Source organism: Bos indicus, chromosome 24 (assembly GCF_029378745.1).
Source record: "Bos indicus isolate NIAB-ARS_2022 breed Sahiwal x Tharparkar chromosome 24, NIAB-ARS_B.indTharparkar_mat_pri_1.0, whole genome shotgun sequence".
NCBI classification, from domain to species: Eukaryota; Metazoa; Chordata; class Mammalia; order Artiodactyla; family Bovidae; genus Bos; species Bos indicus.
In genome coordinates this window covers 50,315,609-50,332,331 of record NC_091783.1, presented here as the reverse complement: position 1 = coordinate 50,332,331, position 16,723 = coordinate 50,315,609, and the positions used below count along the sequence as shown (strand labels likewise).

General features: G+C 41.7%; 1 protein-coding gene across 4 annotated transcripts in view; it reads right to left on the bottom strand.

The window, feature by feature from the left end:
• The window catches only part of SKA1 (spindle and kinetochore associated complex subunit 1), a 36,663-nt gene that overhangs the window by 15,673 nt on the left and 4,267 nt on the right, over nt 1–16,723 (bottom strand). Inside the window, exons 2-4 of one of the 4 annotated variants that reach the window (XM_070779074.1) lie at nt 5,792–6,058; nt 3,961–4,055; nt 1,201–1,325 (exon numbers count right to left, since the gene is read on the bottom strand). In XM_070779074.1, the coding sequence (XP_070635175.1) occupies nt 1,201–1,325; nt 3,961–4,045 (210 nt within the window). In that variant the 5' untranslated portion in view covers nt 4,046–4,055; nt 5,792–6,058. Of the gene's footprint in view, nt 1–1,200; nt 1,326–3,960; nt 4,156–5,372; nt 5,562–5,791; nt 6,059–16,723 lie in introns of those variants that run through there. The other 3 variants (XM_070779075.1, XM_070779073.1, XM_070779072.1) reach the window with 3 other exon arrangements.

Sequence of the window (16,723 nt, the reverse complement as noted above, 5' to 3'; positions counted from 1 at the left end):
CGTTCTGGTAAAAGTGCTTTTGTTGACTTAGCAAGCATTCCCCGGCACCGAATGATAATACATTCCTGGAATGCAAGGACGAGATATTGCTTAGAAAGCTCTGTATATTCTAGCTTGATGAAAATTTCTACTTGATCATAACTGCCTTCATTTTGTGTTGTCTTTATTTAACTTTCCCAAGAATTTGAGGTTATGAACTCATGGAAATTTAATAAGAAAAAATACTCTGTACCTTTGGATCCCTGTCATCTGATTTTCAGTCATCATGTGAACAAAAATTCCAAATAGGCTTTAATCCTGAGTTGGACCTTCTCTAAACCCACACCTAACCCTGGGCCTTATTGGGCAAGGTAGAAATGTAACCATTATTGGTTTGTTTTGAATTTGTATGACATCTTTCTTTTAAAGACCTCGATCACGTTCAGAGATACTGATCTCATTTCAACCAACAGCAGGATAGGCATAATCATGTCCAGTCCTACAGAAAATTCCCTGAAAAATCTTTACAGACACTGAGGATTATAATGTTTGAAAAGGACTATAGAGGCCACCTTGATCAATCCCACTGAACGTATCAAATGGCTCTAAGAGCATAAGGTAATTATGGTACAGACTCTTTTCCCATCCTATCAGAAGCATTTTTATTAGGTAAAGGCTTATTTAGAACAAAATGTGTGTGTGAATGAGGCTCAAGTGGTTTTTTTACCTGAGAATCCTTACACTACAACCTGTAGAAACAGAGAAAGAAATGCAGAATAGAAGGGACGCAAGAAATACTTCAGTATGACCCAGTACTTTTCAGTTAAGGGCACTGAGACTTCAAGAGGAAAAACGACTTTCTTAGGTGGCAGAACATGCTGGGGGAGCCATGGTGGGAGACCATGTCTCCTCAACCCAGGGCAGGCACTCCTCCCACACCACACTCCCAGGAGATCATTTATTTAAATTAAACCTCCCAAGAATTATTTAGGAAATATTCCCTTTTTAGTAAACAAATTGGCTACCAGCATGGAGAAAGAAATACTTCTGGAACTCTGGAGTCCTTTACCCTGGGAAAATAAAATGCAAATAGTACTCTTTACTGTTAATAATCAAAGCTAACAACATTATAAACATAAAGAATCCTTAAGAATTCCCTGGTGATTAGGTGTTTCTATTAACTGCCTTTTTATTTTGTTTCATCACTAGAAAAACCATTACCTTGAGGGAACTGTTGGTTTGTTCTTGATACTGAATTTCCAATTCCAATTTATTTAGAAGTTCATTTACTACAATGATCTCATCTCCTATTTTATTTAAAATGGTCTTCAAGGAAGGTTCTTGCCCTATTAATAAACAGATAAAACGGAAAATAAAACCTACAGAAAACCATAAAACCTACATGTAGCCAAGGGAACTCTTGGAACAGAGCCTTACCATAAAGGGACACTGAGGGTGAAGAAAGAACAATGTTTCAGACCCCAGGACCTGTCTCCACGAATAATCTTAAGAACTCGTTACTAAGTAATATGATAAAAAAGGAAGGAGGAGGTAAATACAAAGTATCCCCTGAATCTTTTGTTTTTGGAAAATTCTTCCACTATAATAAAGCACTTAGAAATGCTAGATAAAATAAACACCCTTTTGCATGCATAGTTGGGCTCTTAGGAGAAAAAAGGTAAATCTCCAAGAGTTTCAACTTGAAGAAAGATTCACAGACCAGATAGGATGTATGAGCTGAAGCTGCAGTAGCCCTAATGAGGGGGGTGGGGGGCATGCCGAAGCGGGACTCAAGGTGCAGAGAAATGCTGGAGAGAGGAGGTTGTCAACCTCAGCAACCTAATATATTTGGTTTTAATGGGGATAAGAGTCCCGGCTTTGGGCCTTCAAAGCACAAGATGCTGGAAGTAAGAATCCCGAAGGAGGCCAGGACTCTCTTCATGGGATATATCCTGTGAATGTGTAAACCTGAAAAATTCTAATCACTGGCCAGGAAGATAAGCTTACATTCTGGACTGGCCTGCAAGTGTCTGGGGGAGGTAGGGGAGAGTAGCCTGCTCTCAAGTTCCCAACCCCACCGCCAGGCCCCTCTCCCCAGCTTCATAGATACAAGGATGGGAAAACCAGAGAAACTTCCTCCCTAGAAATAAAAGAAGTGAAAAAAAAAAAAAAAAGAATTTTTAAGGGCACCTCAAAAGCACAAAAGGAAAAACCATCCTCATAACCAAATATTTTCCATCTTCTCTTCTAACAACCAAATCATGAAATACGCCTAAGTGAAAACAAAATTTGACCACATGGAGATTACAGATGCAGAGTGAAATGGCTAGAGTTTCTAGGCATGCAGAGACACCAGCACTTGCCCTCAGAGGATTCCTGAGAAGCAGGAAAGTACATAGAACAGGAGTGGGCGCTCTGCTTGCAACCTAGTAAAGCACTCAGTAAAGGCAAGCTGTTGCAAATCAACAATCTAATAAAGCATTTGACCGAAGGTTCATAACAGCTGAAAGAAATGAACAAATAAATGAGAGTACTGATGTCTCTGCTGAGACTAATTTCAGGGGGTGAAACAGTTGCTTGGATATACTGGTATCTCAAATAACCCAGTCAGCTAAATTTTAGGGCCCTGTTTGCTGATTTGTAGTAAAGTAAGTGCACTAAGTAAATTTACTACTTTTGATAGTAGTGATCTAGTAAATTACAGCAGCCAAAGTGGCAAATGTATTACTGGGCTTTCCTGAATAGGCTGTAGCACAGAACAAAGTATTCTCCCCACGTGCAAACGACAGTTACACAGTGTGTAGTAACCTAACAGGTCAGACTGCTTCTGCCAGGCCTCATGCTTCAATGGGGCCATTTGAATTCAAGGTTTGATAGTTTGATAATCTCTAAGTTATATCTATCCAAGAATAATCATGCTCTGAGAAAGAAAATCTAAAGACTACTTATTAAAGATTTAAATGTCCTTTTTAGATTATTCAATAAAAATGGCATAGAACAAGTACTATACTGGGAATCAGGACACAAAAGCTGTAGTCCCAACTGACCATTGATAAGTAGGAGAACCTGGGCAAGTCGCCTGACTTCTAGAGCCTCGGTTTCCTCATATGAGACTGGAGGCTACAGAAGAAACCACAGTTGCTTCAGCTTTAACTTTCTACAGAATACATAGCCACCAACTGTAAACTGGATGAGTCTCTTTATTAGTGGTTCTCGACAAAGGAGGGAGAATATGCAAGTCTCAGAAGGACATGTATAATCTGAAAGGACATTCCAACAGTATAATTTCATTTTTGAATTTTTAAAAAATTATCCATTCAAAATACAAACTACAATAAAAGTTCAACAGGATCTCCCCTGCAGATGGAATTCTGCCTATCAAATCTTTAGTTCTCCTAGGTAAGGCTGGAGAGCACATCATTTTTGTAAACGATATTTTTCCAGGATCCCCTGTTTCTCTGCACTTCAAAATATTTTGGAAGATGGTCACAACCTCCAAGTTTCTGGATGTTTAAAAAATTGATTTCACTTTCAATTAGCTGTTTCCTAGTGATATATATTGATATATATTGATAACCTTCCTTATTGAAGCAGTCTGCAACATGAATTATGGGATACTTCTATCTCTGTGGGTGTTTTCCATTTCTGGTTTTTTCCTTATCTTTTAGTATCTCTGCTTAGCTCTAGAATCAGGAACTCAACATAACCTTAAAATCTTACTACTCAGCCTTGTGTGTCTCAGAAAAACACATAAATAAGTAAATGTAATTATTAGCTAGTTCATTGTTCAATGTAATTTACATTTTAGTATCCTCTGCAATATTCAAAATACAGATAGCAGATTGCTTTAACAATCACTATTCAAAACTGAAAATTACCTTTCTAAGATACATTCACTTAATCACGCATAAGATATCAAAGTGGGACAATAATCAAAATGTATTTTGAATGTACAAAGTCAGTGGAATCTGTTTTACTTACCACAATTTCTCAATGACAGAGTTCTTTTAATATTGCCGATCTTTTCATTAATATGAGAGCATAATTGTTCCAGATCTGAGGCCATCTTTAAGCCTCTGAAGAAAAAAAATATATAAACACATTTACCAAAAAAAAAACAAATTTCTGTTCACTTTCAAAATCTAAGAATGGTAAATATCCAGTAAGTCACATCTCCTGGAAAACAAAGTACAAAAACTCATGAGCAATATCTTTCAATTCTGCAAAATTCAGTTTCTAACCAAGGAGATCAAACCAGTCAATCCTAAAGGAAATCAATACTTAATATTCATTGGACGGACTGATGCTGAAGTTCCAATACTTTGGCTACCTGATGCAAAGAGCCGACTCACTGGAAAAAACCCTGTTGATGGGTAAGATTGAAGGCAGGAGAAGGGGATGACAGAGGATGAGATGGTTGGATGGCATCACTGACTCAATGGACATGAGTTTGAGCAAGCTCTGGGAGATGGTGAAGGATAGGGAACCCTGGCAGTGCTGCAGTTCATGGGGTTGCAAAGAGTCAGACACGACTTAGTGACTGAACAACCACCACCAATGTCCAGTAATGACCCGTCTTAGAGCTTTCTACAGTCAGTGCATCCCAAAGCAAGGTACAGAAGACAAGACTGTCATTTCCTCAGAGATTCAGGGGGACAAACATGCTATTTATACATAAAGACAACATCAGTATTTTCTCTGAAAACTTAAATACCCGAGAATTTTAAGGAAAAACACAGGAAGTTCAAAGAAACGGGTCCAGGGAAGTATTTCTCCTATAATGTGGGGATTGGGGCTTTGCTATTGGGGTCGGTAAGGAGGCGGACCCAGGAGGAGGAAATGGCAACCCCCTCCAGTATTCCTGCCGGGAAAATCCCATGGACAGAGAAGCCTGGCTCTTCTATGGGATCGCAAAGAGTCGGCCACGACTGAGCACAGCAAAGCCCACAGGAGGCGGAAGGAGGGGAAGGAAAGAAATCAGGTACTGTTTGTTCACTTCAAGGGAGGTGAAAGAAAGTGAAAAAAGTGAGCAATGAAGTCGCTCAGTCGTGTCAGACTCTCTGTGACCCCATGGACTATATATATAGCCCACTAGGCTCCTCCGTCCATGGGATTCTCCAGGCAGTAATACTGGAATGGGGTTGCCATGTTCTTCTCCAGGGGATCTTCCCAACCCAAGGATCTAACCCGGGTCTCCCGCATTGCGGGCAGACGCTTTACCCTCTAAGCCAGCAGGGAAGTCCGAGGATAGTGAAAAGGTCTAAATAGAGCCTCCACTTCAGCTAAAGCGGCTAAGGCCCGCTCCTCACCCCGGCCCGCGCCGCCCCGGCCCCCCGCCCCGCCTAAACAATGCCCGCTTCCGAAGGGGGGGATCTTCAACACCAGACTCTAACCTCGTGCGGGTCCGGGAGCAAAGGGCCCACTCGGTGGGGTCGCGAGGCGCCGAGACACCGCCCCCTCCCCCACCCAATCTCGGTCGGAAGCGTAAGGTCTCGAGATCCGGCTCCGGGAGCGAAATTCAAACTGCCCGCTGGTACTCGGTGCCGCGCAAGCGCACAGCCGCACTCCCGAACTCGGCGTAGCGCAGGCGCACAGCCGCACTCGCGAAGGCTGCTCAGCGGGCTCACGCTTTTCCGCGTTTATCCGGGCCACAGCTGGGCGGGGCCGGGGCGGGGCCCGGGCTGGGGGCGGGGCCGATCTGGGGGAAAGGCGGGGCCGGATTGGCTCCAGCGCCTAAAACTACCAACACACTTAGCACTCCGACTCCGCGTTGTAACAAGCAGGTGACCTCAGTCGGTCACCGAATCCTTACCGTCCCCCCAGCCAGGGCCCAGCGCTCGGGGGATCAAATCGCGAGCTTCAACACTGGATCGCCAAATTGGCCGCACATTAGAATCACCAGGGCAGCTTTTACAAATTCCAGCGCCCAAGCTGTACCCTCAGTCAGTGAATTCAGACACTGTAAGTGGGATCCAAGCCTTAACATTTTTAAAAGCACACCAGGTACTTCCAAAAAGCAGCCAAGTTTGTGAGCTGTAAGACTGAGAGATCCTCTCTTCTTTCGTGGAGTTAACAAACTCTGTAAGGGCAAATGCAAAAAAAAAAAAAAAAAAAGTTTAATTCTCTGTAAAAAAGAAGAAAAGTTGCCCAGGGCTGGTGTGGCAGCTACACAGTCATCACGGACCCAAGTTCTGTCTTTTCCACCCACGCCCATGGCATCATGCATTCTGGCGTGAAGTTTTCCTGTGTTGCAAAATAACTGTCAGTACCTTTCTCAGTTCTTTGAGAAAGAACTAGCTGAAGCAGCACCTTTAAAGAGTATTCCTAGAAACCACACCTAATGAGTCCTATCTGCTTTCCATTGGTCACTCACATCTACAAGGGAGACTAGAAAAAAAAATCATTAAAATTAAAAAAAAAATCTGGATAGTTACATTGCACCCTCAACAATAAAGGGTTCTTTTTGTAAGCGAGAAGGAGAACAGAGATTCTGGGGGCAGTGAACAGCTGCCTTGGCCATTTCTACTTATTATTCTCTAAAAGTCTTTTATTATTGAAAGTTTTGAACATATACAGTTAGGAGAGTACAATGAACCCCATGCTCAACCCATCATTGGGTTTTGACCACTATTAATTTATAGCAAATATTGTTTCAGCTATACTTTATCTCCTCCCATCCCTTGCCTCCCAGAATATTTTGAAACATATCTCAAATGTATCTTTTCACCGAAAAACATTTCCATGTTTATCTCCTAAAGACAGAAACTTTCAAAAAAGTGTTTATTTTTAAAAACTGTTGGTTTTTAAAAATAGAATTCAAACAAGATTTACAAATTGTTATTTAGTTGATACATTTCTTAAATCTTTTGATCAGGACATACCTTCATATTTAGAGCCAAAATCCTATAGCAGGATCAAAGCCTTTCATTGTAGGGCTAAATATGCAGCTTAAAATATCAGTTCTACAAAAATAACATAATAACAGAAATTCACCCTGCAGTATCAAGGACAAAAATTATCAGATTATTTCCCATGAAAAAAATGAAGAAGAAGATAGCTTAAAGGCACTGAATACAAGAGAAGGGGGAAATGTGGGGAAAAAATACAGAAATGAGCAATTGGATCATACTGCCTACTTCTGATTTCTCGCTGGGACTTGGCAGGACTCCTTCAGCTGCAATGACAGAAACTCAATCCAAACTGACTTAGGCAAGAAAAATTTTATTTGGCTTATAAAATTGTAAAGTGTGTGTGTGTTTAGTTACAGTTGAACCCAGGTACTCATACCTTTAGGAAACCATTCCATCTCTCAGTTATGTGTTCCTCTATGTTGGTTCCATTCTCAGGCAGCCTGTTCCCTATGATGACCACTGGTATCTTCAGATTTATACCCTAATGGGTTAGCAGTTCTTGCTTTCCTAAGAGATCTAGCAAAAACCTCAGGACTGAATCTCATCAGCCTGACTTGGGTCATCTACTCACTCATGAGTCAATCAGTCTATTTGAAATGGTCTGATTCACTAGACAGCCTGGAGTTGGAAGCCAGGACAGCCTTACCCTACAGAGTCTCAGAGTAGGACAGAGGTAATTTCTCAAAGGAAAATCTAGCAACATTTATGAGACAATGGGGACAGGGAGATATAAAACAAAACAAAAACCTGTCTTCTTCAGAGTTATGACCACATATATCCAAGAGGAAAAAAAGATGAAAAGAGCAAGATGTAAGAAATTTCTGGACTGTTCCTTGCAAGAAATATGAGCAAAAGTCATGTGAACTCTAGTCTTCAGGGGAAAATAATAACAACAATAACATCAGTTAACATTATGGGGTACTTATTCTAATTCAGGCATTTTACATATATTATCCTATTTAACCTTTGTACTAAATATATGAATATTTAGATTATGATCTGCACTTTACAGATGAGGAAACAGAGGCTTATAATTAAGTAACTTGCCCAAGTCAATAGATGGCAAAATGGGACCCTGACCTCAGAACTGGTCCTCTTTCCCATGATGCTCTGCTGCTCCCCAGGAGCCAGGGGTCATTTGCTCCCATGTTTTGTGATTCTGAACCTATAGACTTCCATCATCATTTAATTCCCTCATGACATATCACCCCATGAACAATTTTAAATTAGTTATGAATTCCAAGCTTTTCATACCCAATTGACTCTGACAGAAAAGACTTTACTTATATGTTTTGTACTTCTCTGTGTCTTTCTCTTGCAGTTAGGTGTCAAGCTTAACCTCCAGAAGTCCCTAAATCAGAATTAATGAAAGTCTTCACTGTAGAATAAAGATCACAGATTTTTTTAAGCAATAGAACTCTGCATTTCTAGGCAGCTTGGGAAATATTTATTCCAGTGACTAGCGACCAATTGGTCCAGGAAGTCTGGGGACATAGCTTTCATAGCTTTCTGCTGATGGGTCTTCCTTTCAGAAGAGGGAAGGCCCACTGTAATAGATGGACTGTGTTCTGAGATGCCTCATTGATCACGCAGGATAGTCTGAACTTTTAAGGAGTTATTACACCCGAGGCAGATTATGTTTTTACATTTCCTACTAAACTACATTCCTTTGACTTCCCTTTGGTATTTATTTATCTATCTATGGCTGCCCAACGTGGTTTGCAGCATCTTAGTTCCTCAACCAAGGACTGAACCCCAGGCCCACGGCAGTGAAAGCATCAAGTCCTAACACTGGACCACCAGGCAGGGAATTCCCTTTTGGTTTGTTTTTAAAAGCCATTTTCAACTGACAAGATTAAAATCCAAAGCATGTACTTGTCATACAGATCTCACAGGGATTATTCCTCAATTCTCATCATTTGTCATAGCAGCTGAGGTCATCCCAGAAAATCAAACTTCTCACTTTTACAGTGTTTCAAACCCTAAAATGAGTTATACCTGGGGGAGATTTTTTTAAACCAGAGGAGAGAGGAGAAAGAAAAAAGCATACACTTTCACGCTAGTGTTCTTTCTTTATTGAGTCTTTATCCTATGTATAATTTTTTAATTTTACAGTCAAGCCCCAGTTTCTGTGCCTCCAGGCTGCTCTTAACAAAGGCCCAGGGGTAAGTGATAGTGATAGCAAAAAACAGGGAAGCCTGGCGTGCTGCAGTCCGTGGAGTCCCAAAGGGCCGGACGTGACTTAGCGACTGAACAACAACAGAAAGTATGCGGCATCTTTAGAGGCAGGAAAGGAAAGTCCCTGGCAGGAAAACCTCTCTCTCTCTCCTTCCTTTACTCTCTCTCTCTCTCCCACCTCCCATATGTAAAATTGCACCCAATAGTAAGACAAGGAAGATAGAAAACAGAAACATCAGGAGACCTTTTCTTAGTCCCAGCTCAGTCATTAACTGGCTCTGGGAACTTGAGAAATGAATGACTTCTGAGATCACATCCAGCTCAAAGAACTAGATATTTTCCTCCAAAAATGTTTCTCTCTTCCTGTAACTTGCTTTTTAAATATAAATATGACTAGGTAGAGGATAATAGACTTTTAGGTTAGAAAAGAGAACTAAGATTGCCTCATGGATTTTCCTTTCCCTATTACTTAACAAATGTACCTCAAATAAGTTTGTTTTTTTTTTTTTTAGAGTCCTTTCCAAAAAATCACTAATAATTGTCAACAAGGAAAAGGAGATAATGAAAGGTAATAAACTTAAAAAACTGATGTCAAGGAGGAAAACAAGATTCTGGAGCAGAGAGGAGAAGCAGAGAATGGCCCAGCTCCTACCACCACCACCACCCCTGAAATCATATTGGAGACTCCACACATCTGAGATTTGAAGGAAATCTGAAGATTAACAACTAAAGGATAATCTTTATTTTTTCTGTCTTCTTGCCCATTGCTCTCTCTCTAACTGGGTCTAGTTTCCCATTGGAAAATGATCCAAAGGTTGAGAATATTCTCCAAAACAGTGGATTATTACTTGAAACTGTGAAAAGCAGAACACTGGTTTAGAGTATCTAACAGTGAGAGAAAATGAAAGAAAAAAGGAGAAAGGAAGGTAAGAAAGGAAGAAATCATGCAAAGACTGATAAGGAAAATGATCTACCGGAATATATATTTAAAGGAATAGCAAGAAATTTTATATCTATGTGAATTGTATACATATTAATTAATTAAAGGTAAGACCTCATGGAAAAGAGAATGAATATAAACAAAAGAAAAAGATGTAAGGAGAGCATTAGACTTATAAATTGAGGCTCCAAACAACAGCATTACAGAACTAGTATATTGAAGTATAATATAAATAGCAAGAAATAGAAAAGACATCATTGAAAGTCAAGTTAAAAGAAAAGCTTAAGATGATTACAGTACATGCAGTTGAAAAAGAAAAGAACGAAAGTAAATACAAAGTCCACAAAATAGAGGATAGAAATGATTCAACATGAGGGTAATTGGTGTCCCATATGTAAAATGCGCGAAAAATGGATCAGAAGACTACAAAAGATGTAATAAAGGTGCTTACCTAAAGGGGGAAAAAGTTAAGCCTCCAGATTTCATTTGAGTCAAATTTATTAAGATATACTCCACAACTAGAAATAGTCAAATTATTCAACTTTAAATATAAAGAGTTCTTTAAGCATTAAGGTGAAAAGCAAATTGGCTACAAGAAAGGAAAATGTCAAGGTGCATCAAATAACCACACTTAACTTTTTACATTGTATCAGTCAATATCCTGGCAAGAATCAGAAGGAAAAGCCGAATTGGATAATTGGAGGAGAATTAATAAAAAGGGCTGTCCACATTGTGCAGTCAGAGATTATAGAAGGTAACAAATGATGGTGAGTTTCCCTGGGGTTTACAACCTCAAGGACCAGTTAGTACCTCTAAGCACAAAGACTAACGGTCATGTGAGCCTGGGGTGGTAGCCGTGTGAAGGGGTGACCTGGCAGGAGCTGTGGCCTCTGGTTAGGTTCAGAGCATCCCTGTGCAGCAGGAAGGAAGCTGAGAGAGTAAGTACCTGCTTCCCCTCTCCTTCTACCTGTGGATCTTCCCACTGCCGTTGACTAAGTCAGAAGGCAAAGGAAACTCTTGAAGCAGTTCATATAGGTCAGGTCACCTGGCTCCAGGGCTGGATGGAAAACCATGGAGAGTGGATACTGAGGGACAAGCAGAAGGCAGCCAGGACACACATTTAGATTATGGCACTCGCATACTGACATGCTTTGTGAATTTCATAAAATATTTCTTAGAACAGGCATCAATATTTACATATAAATATTTGAAATCAACTACTATAATAAGTTACATAACTATTTTATTTGACAGATGCTTTTCCCAAAGCTTTTAAAACACTTAATAGATACTATTATATTGATACTGACAAAGTGGGCAGTTGTCCAGTTCTTGAACTGGAGAAGAGTAAGGCTTACCAAATTTTCCAGGATCAATTAATTGTGGAAATAGCTGCCAGTCAGATCTCATAATAGGTCAAATGAAAGCCAGGAAAGACTGTTTGGGTATCATTTATATCAAGGTGTTCATTTTGCTGAATACATTCTCATTTCCTGGCACTAAGGTGTTTTTCTTGCTTACCTTCTGAAAGTTCTTTTCCTTAAGAAAAACTTAGCAATGAAAAGGAAAACACAGTTAGAATTTCATTTTATTAACTGTCATTATGATGTCCAAGTCTATGTGACGCAGTAATTTCCACGTTTTGGGTAACTTCTGTCTGTGTGGACGCAACCAAACATACTGAAGTACATTTAGTGTAGCAGGTATGTTTACAAATCTTGTGGAAGCTTTGTGTGTGCATGCTAAGTCGCTTTAGTCATGTTCGATTCTTTGCGACCCCATGGAGCCTGCCAGGCTCCTCTGTCCATGGGATTTCTCAGGCAAGAATACTGGAGTGGGCTGCCATAATCCTGGGGATCTTCCCGACCCAGGGATCGAACCCACATCTCTTGTGTCTCCTGCATTGGCAAGTGGGTTCTTTACCACTAGTATCACCTGGAAGCCCATGTAAGCCTTATTTAAAGCTAAATTAATAATAGTTCATGGCTTCCCTGGTGGCTCAGTGGTAAAGAATCTACCTGCAATGTGGGAGACCCAGGTTTGATCCCTGGATGGGGCAGATCCCCTGGAGGAGGAAGTGGCAACCCACTCCAGTATTCTTGCCTGGAGAATTCCATGGACAGAGGAGTCTGGCAGGCTACAGTCCATGGGGTCACAAAGAGTTGGACACGACTGAGCAAGTGATACTTTCATGCATTTCAAAGGTGCTTTTAATAAATTGCAAGATTTTCCATCATTGCCTCAAAGATTTATCAGAAATCAGAACACATTTAGGATTTACTGTATCCCCCCCAAACCTCCAGATAAACTTTCTGGATAATCTAGAAAATGGTCAGATTGCATCAGAAATCTCTCATGATGCATCATGATACTGTTGTAGGACAGTCAACAAACCCAAGCCCAGCACCTTTACCCTCCCAATTACTATTGATGTTTGAGACCCTGAGGCCTTCAGGAATTTGAGCCGCAGTTGAAGGCTCCCCGCCGTGTTCACAGTGAGCAACACAATCCCGCCAGCCCACGTGTGCCTGCACCATGAGCGCCTGGTGCAAAGCTCAGCCCTCCGCCATCCGCCGCTTAGCCATTGTGCACATTCTGCAATCGAGTGGCTCTGCTCCCCTTCCCCACATACCAGTGAAGCTGCTCCCAGGACCTCACTAGCCCAGGCTTTCCCCTTGGCCTTTTCCCTCGTATCCAGCATGGGTCCCTCTACCATGTCCTTCACCTCAGTGCCCGGGCCCAGCTTTTCACCTCCCCTCCCCACTCCTGAAGTCAGAAGGCAAAGGAAACTCTTGACGCAGTTCCTATAGGTCAGGCCATCTGGCTCCGGGGCTGGATGGAAAACCATGGAGAGTGGGTATTGAGGGGCAGGCAGAAGGCAACCAGGACATACGGTTACATTATGGCACTCGCTTATGCATTTCTGCACTATCCACCCCATTGTTTGTCTGGCCCAGATCTCTTCACCATCATTATGCTCCATGAGTCTTGCCCTGCTGTAGTCCTGCCCCTTCTATTCTACCCTGAATCCCGGCCATCCACGGCAGCTTTGGGTTTGGTAACAGCATTCTCCTTCCTATCATTTGACTCACGCTTGTCGTTGGTTACAAAAGTAGATTCAGAATCGTGATTCGGCCAACCGGAGGGCAGCCAAGTCAGGGAGGCAGGGATGAGGTCAGGACTGAGTGTGGTGATTGAGATGGGTCTCCAGGCTGCCCTGCTGAAATGCTGAAGTTGATGCCCGAGTCCACCCTTGACCTAGGCCCTGCCTGCCCCTCAGCTTCATCTCCCAGCACCTCTTGCTCGTAGGGACGCACCTGGGCCCCGGGGCATGGCCCCTGCCAAGACCCGCACAGACCCTGCCAGCGCCTCCCTGTGGTTCATCCCCTCTGTGTCTTTGCTCACAATGAATACGTCCCTCTTTATTTTCCATATCAATCATTTTTATTCATTTTTTAAAAAACTCAACCAAATCAAAGTTTTACCTAAAATACGGTATTTTTTTGCCTTCTTCAAAGACAGGCTTTCTCTTTATCGAAATGCTGGTTGGAAGGCTCCCATGCCACATGGCCACTAGATGGCAGGGCAGCACCATTCACGGAAACTCAGACCCCTGTGGCCACAGATGCGCAGTCCACCTGCTCTGAAAGTTGATGAAATTAAACTTCAATATCTCCTTTGTTAAGCCTCCCTGGTAGCTCAGACGGTAAAAGCGTCCGCTTGCAAAGCGGGAGACCCGGGTTCAATCCCTGGGTTTGGAAGAGCCCCTGGAGAGGGAAATGGCAACCCACTCCAGTACTCTTGCCTGGAAAATTCCATGGATGGAGGAGCTTTGTAGGCTACAGTCCATGGGGTCGCAAAGAGTGGGACACGACTGAGTAAGGGCTTCCCAAGTGGCTCGATGGTAAAGACCACCTGCCAATGCAGGGGGCGCAGGTTTGATCCCTGAGTTGGGAAGATCTCCTGGAGGAGGAAATGACAATCCATTTCAGTATTCTCACAGGGGAAATCCCCTTGGACAAAGGAGCCTGGTGGGCTACAGTCCATGGGGTCACAAAGAGTCGTACATGACTGAGCATGCACGCGTCATCTTCTTTGCTAGCACTTGTTTTTTCTATTATAAAAGAAGCACATGTTTTTAATTGAAAATTTGAACACAGAAAAGGACAAAGAATAAAATGAAAATGCTCATTATTCCACCTGTCAAAAATAAACATAGGGTCCAGGTGCTGCTCCTAGAATAAAAGGGGTAAATGTAAACCATTTCTAGTATTCTCTGTAAATACCCCCTGCTCAGAGTTTTCTCTTCCCTCACTCACTATGAGTTCCACCCATACCTAACCATAATCCCAACTCCAACCCAACCTTAATCCCCAAAACACAATCTCCCCTTTAAATGTATAATGGCTACTTTAAAAAATTTGTTAGCACTCTTAGATGTAAAGCTACGTTCACCATTCACAGTGTCCACAGTGGAAATCAGATCTTATGACAACCGCAGCACCAGGTAACGATCGTTGCAAAATTGATAACCTGTCGTTTTTAAATATAGGTAAAGCACTGACATCTGAAAAAATGTCACAGAGAAATTAGACTTTGGTGAAATGTCTGTTCAAATCTGTTGCCTGTAGGGCTTCTCTGGTGGTCTGGTGGTCCGGTGGCTAAGAATCCACCTTGCGGTGCAGGGGACGCTAGTTCGATCCCTGGTCAGGGAAGATCTCATATGATGCGGGCCAACTAGGCCCGAGCACCACAACTCCTGAGCCCAAGGGCCTAGAGCCTGTGGAGCACAGGCTCTCCACACCAAGAGAAGCCCCCGCAATGGGAGGCCCATGCACCACAGCTAGAGAGTAGAGCCCGCTTGCCGCAACTAGACAAAGCCCACACACAGCAACGAACACCCAGCACGGCCCAAAAAAAAAAAAACCTGTTGCTTATATTTTAAGATTGGATTGTTTAGTTTTTCTTATTATTGAGTTTCAGAAGTTCCTATACATTTTAGATAGATGTCCTTTTTTGGATATGTGTTTCTCAAATATATATATTTCCCAGCTTTTGTCTTGCCTTTTCATTCTCTGAACCATTTGCTCTGTATCATTCACAGAGCACCCACTCCAGTACTCTTGCCTGGAAAATCCCATGGACGGAGGAGCCTGGTAGGCTGCAGTCCGTGGGGTAGCGAAGAGTCGGACACGACTGAGCGACTTGACTTTCACTTTTCACTTTCATGCATTGGAGAAGGAAATGGCAACCCACTCCAGTGTTCTTGCCTGGAGAATCCCAGGGATGGAGGAGCCTGGTGGGCTGCCGTCTATGGGGTCGCACAGAGTCAGACACGACTGAAGCGACTTAGTAGCAGCAGCAGCATTCACAGAGCAAAAGTTTTTAATTTTTATGAATTCCAGCTTATCTAATTTTTATTTAATGGATCACACTTGATGTCATGTCTAGGAACTGTTCACTGAACTGCAGGTCATGAAGATTTTTCTCCCATGTTTCTCCTGTGTTTTCTCTAGAAGCTTTATAGTTCCATGTTTTACATTCAAATATATGGTAAATTTTCAGTAACTTTTTGTATACAGTGTGAGGTTGGGGTTGGAGTTCTCTCAGTCTTTACAGGTGGGTGTTCAATTGTTCCAAAATTATTTGTTGAAAATACTATCTCTTCTCCATTAAACTGTGTTTGTAACTTTGTAAAAAGTCAATTGGTCATATTTGAGTGAATCTATTTCTGGGCTTTCTATTCTGTTGCATGATGCCTATCCCTTCACTAATACCATACTGCCTTGATCACTGAAGTTTCATATTTTAAAGTGAAGTTGTGTGAACCCACCAAATTTCTTCTTCTTTTAAAAATTATTTTAGGTATTCTAGTTCCTAAGTTTCTATAAAAATTTAAAATCAACTTGTGTATATATACACTGAAAATTCTGCTGATATTCTGAATGGAATTGTGTAAAGTCTGTCACTCAACTTTGGAATGCTGCTGCTGCTGCTGCGTCACTTCAGTTGTGTCCGACTCTGTGCGACCCCATAGACAGCAGCCCACCAGGCTCCACCATTCCTGGGATTCTCCAGGCAAGAACACTGGAGTGGGTTGCCATTTCCTTCTCCAATCATTGAAAGTGAAAAGTGAAAGTGAAGTTACTCAGTTGTGTCTGACTCTTAGCAACCTCATGGACTGCAGCCTACCAGGCTCCTCCGTCCATGGGATTTTCCAGACAAGAGTACTGGAGTGGAGTGCCATTGCCTTCTCTGAACTTTGGAATGACTGACATCTTAAACATATTTAATCATCTAATCCATATACCTGACATGTCTCACCATTTAACTATATTTCTTTTATTTTTCCATTAGTGTTTTGTAGATTTCTGCATACAGACACAGCACAGTATTTTGTTAGATTTATACCTACGTTTCATTATTTTGAAGTTATTTAAATGGTATTATTTGAATTTTTCTGGTTTCAAGGTAGTGTGATGTTCATATGGACATATGATTCACTTTGTCTATTGACCCTTTATCTTGCAGCATAACTAAGTATTTATAAGTTCTGGGCGCTTTTTTCTTTTAAGTTTTTCTTTTTTAATTTCTATGTAGAAAATCAGGTTGTTTGAGAATAGGGGAAGTTTCGTTTCCTCTGTTCCAATCTGTATGCCTTTTGCTTCTTTCTCTTGTCTCATTTTACTGAGTAGAGTATGATGTGTAACAAGAG